General features: G+C 30.8%; 1 protein-coding gene across 1 annotated transcript; it reads left to right on the forward strand.

The window, feature by feature from the left end:
• Positions 1-6: 6 nt before the first annotated feature.
• LOC112466334 lies at positions 7-1,833 on the forward strand. The gene is made up of 3 exons (XM_025034393.1): positions 7-440; positions 624-778; positions 944-1,833. Exons 1-3 carry the CDS (start codon positions 342-344, stop codon positions 1,047-1,049), a joined length of 360 nt encoding a protein of 119 aa, XP_024890161.1. The 5' UTR covers positions 7-341; the 3' UTR covers positions 1,050-1,833.
• Positions 1,834-2,049: the final 216 nt, after the last annotated feature.

Consider the following 2,049-nt stretch of genomic DNA (forward strand, 5'->3'; position numbering starts at 1 on the left):
GTAAACGTAGTCATTGTGCATCCAGCTTTAGCGTTTGTGACGTTACACCGACTTTGCACTACCACACATATAAAAATCCTCTGATTGATTGCGCCCAAAATAATGGCGATGCACAAACGGATCGGCGCAAACCACAAAAAAGGGTTGAGTGAACATACTGATTATACTGTGCGTGCGGGCGTACAGCATATGTATGTGTATATAAATATGTGTATGTGTACGCCTGTGTTCGCGCATGTGTCAGAATGAGAAACACTGTAGAGACACAAAACCAGTTTTATAATAAAAAAGAAGATCATATTTAAGAGTAAGACACTTACAGGGGTGTTGTAGCTGTTACCATGGATATGCTTCAGCTAGATATAAACCAATGCGATGATAAATTTTATCAACCAAACGCATTCAAGGATACGCACAAGTGTGACAGAAAGACATCATATGTAAGTCGGCATTATTCCATTGCATTGAATAATAATGTCGGAAATATCTATTTATGTAAACTCTAAATATTGCAAGATTATTTTCATATTTTATAATTTCAAAACACTTTTTTTAAATTAGTCTAATTTTACTTGTATTAATAATTTTACTAATGACAAGTTTTTAATATTTAATTTCCACAGTGCGTACCTATTCTTGGAAGAGGATTTGAGACAGGTGGATACAAATGTGAATGCAAGCAAGGGTTTGAATATCCATTTGAGGATTTAATTACATATTATGACGGACAATTAGTGGAAGCTGAATTTAATAATATTGTTAATGACAAAGAAACAAGGTATTCATTTTTTATACTTCTCTTCTTTGTAATTGTTCAAAAATTGTTTTATATTAAAATTATTTTAAAATTAACAACTAAAAATTGCTAATATTATAATTTATAAATTTTATTATTATTATTATTTATTATTATATTGATGATTTATAAATGTTATTATTTTAGATACGATATGTTCAAATGTCGATTGGCTGGTGCTTCATCGATTCAAGTCAGTTGGGTACTACTGTTATCAGTTCTGATGATAATCTTTCCAGTGCAAAGAAGATGAATATAAAATATTCTCACAAGGAAATCCACGGGAGTGTCTCTCTTCGATTTTGATAAGTTTTTAGTATGTTATTCTCTAAATGAAAATAAGGGACATGTATTTTTTTATACGTGTCTATATGTTCATACACGTGATTAAAGGGTGATACCTTTGAAAAAAATCGGTTTTTCTCTTTTGCGCCGAATATTCAAAACTATCAATTTTTTTTAAACAAAAGTTGAATGATTTGAAGAGTATTTTAAAACAATGACAAAAAATTTTTAAATTTTTATTAATAAAAAGGACCTAGCCAGTTTTCTTATGGCGGGATGCCCCTAGCGATATCGGGCTGATTTTCAAACAAAGTACCTCATGACCCGCTACTAAATTACTGTTAGTACCAGCTTCTAGAACAACGTGGTTCCGGAGTTATAACGTCAAATTAAAAAATCAATAAGCTTTTTTCTCCGGAACGAGAAAAGCTAGGATCTTGAAAAAAAATATGGATAGAAGGATACCTTAGGAAGATTCAAACAAGTATGGTTAAATTTAATTCCGACATCTATAGGGTAAACAAAAAAAATATTTTAATTTTCAAAATGATATTTTTTTAAACATGCTGTGAACTACGTTCTAGAAGCTGGTATGAACGGTAATTTAGTGTTGGGTCATGAGGTACTTTATATGTAAAAATTAGCCCGATATCACTGGGGGCATCCCGCCATAAAAAAACTGGCCAAGCCTTTTAAAAAATTAAAAAATTAAAATAAAATTTTTATTTTGTTATTATTTTAAAATGCTCTTCAAACCATTCAGCTTTTGTTTAAAAAATGTTTTTCTATTTTTTATAGTTTTGGAGATATTCGGCCTGAAAGAAAAAAACCAATTTTTTTCAAAGAGGTGTTTTACCCCCTAAACATGCATAATGGGCACGTATAAAAAAAATACGTGTCTCTTACTTTCATCTAGAGAACAACACATATTAAAAGGTCTAAGGGCCGGTCTACAATGGGTGTTGTAA

The sequence above is a fragment of the Temnothorax curvispinosus genome, unplaced genomic scaffold (assembly GCF_003070985.1).
Source record: "Temnothorax curvispinosus isolate PA1 unplaced genomic scaffold, ASM307098v1 QBEX01016050.1, whole genome shotgun sequence".
NCBI classification, from domain to species: domain Eukaryota; kingdom Metazoa; phylum Arthropoda; class Insecta; order Hymenoptera; family Formicidae; genus Temnothorax; species Temnothorax curvispinosus.

Bases quoted from the DNA above. Each gene is read 5' to 3' on its own strand.
- LOC112466334 (XM_025034393.1), top strand. From the start codon at position 342: ATGGATATGCTTCAGCTAGATATAAACCAATGCGATGATAAATTTTAT. The intron at 441-623 runs GTAAGTCGGCAT...TAATTTCCACAG, and splicing joins GTGACAGAAAGACATCATAT to TGCGTACCTATTCTTGGAAG. The intron at 779-943 runs GTATTCATTTTT...TTATTATTTTAG, and splicing joins GTTAATGACAAAGAAACAAG to ATACGATATGTTCAAATGTC.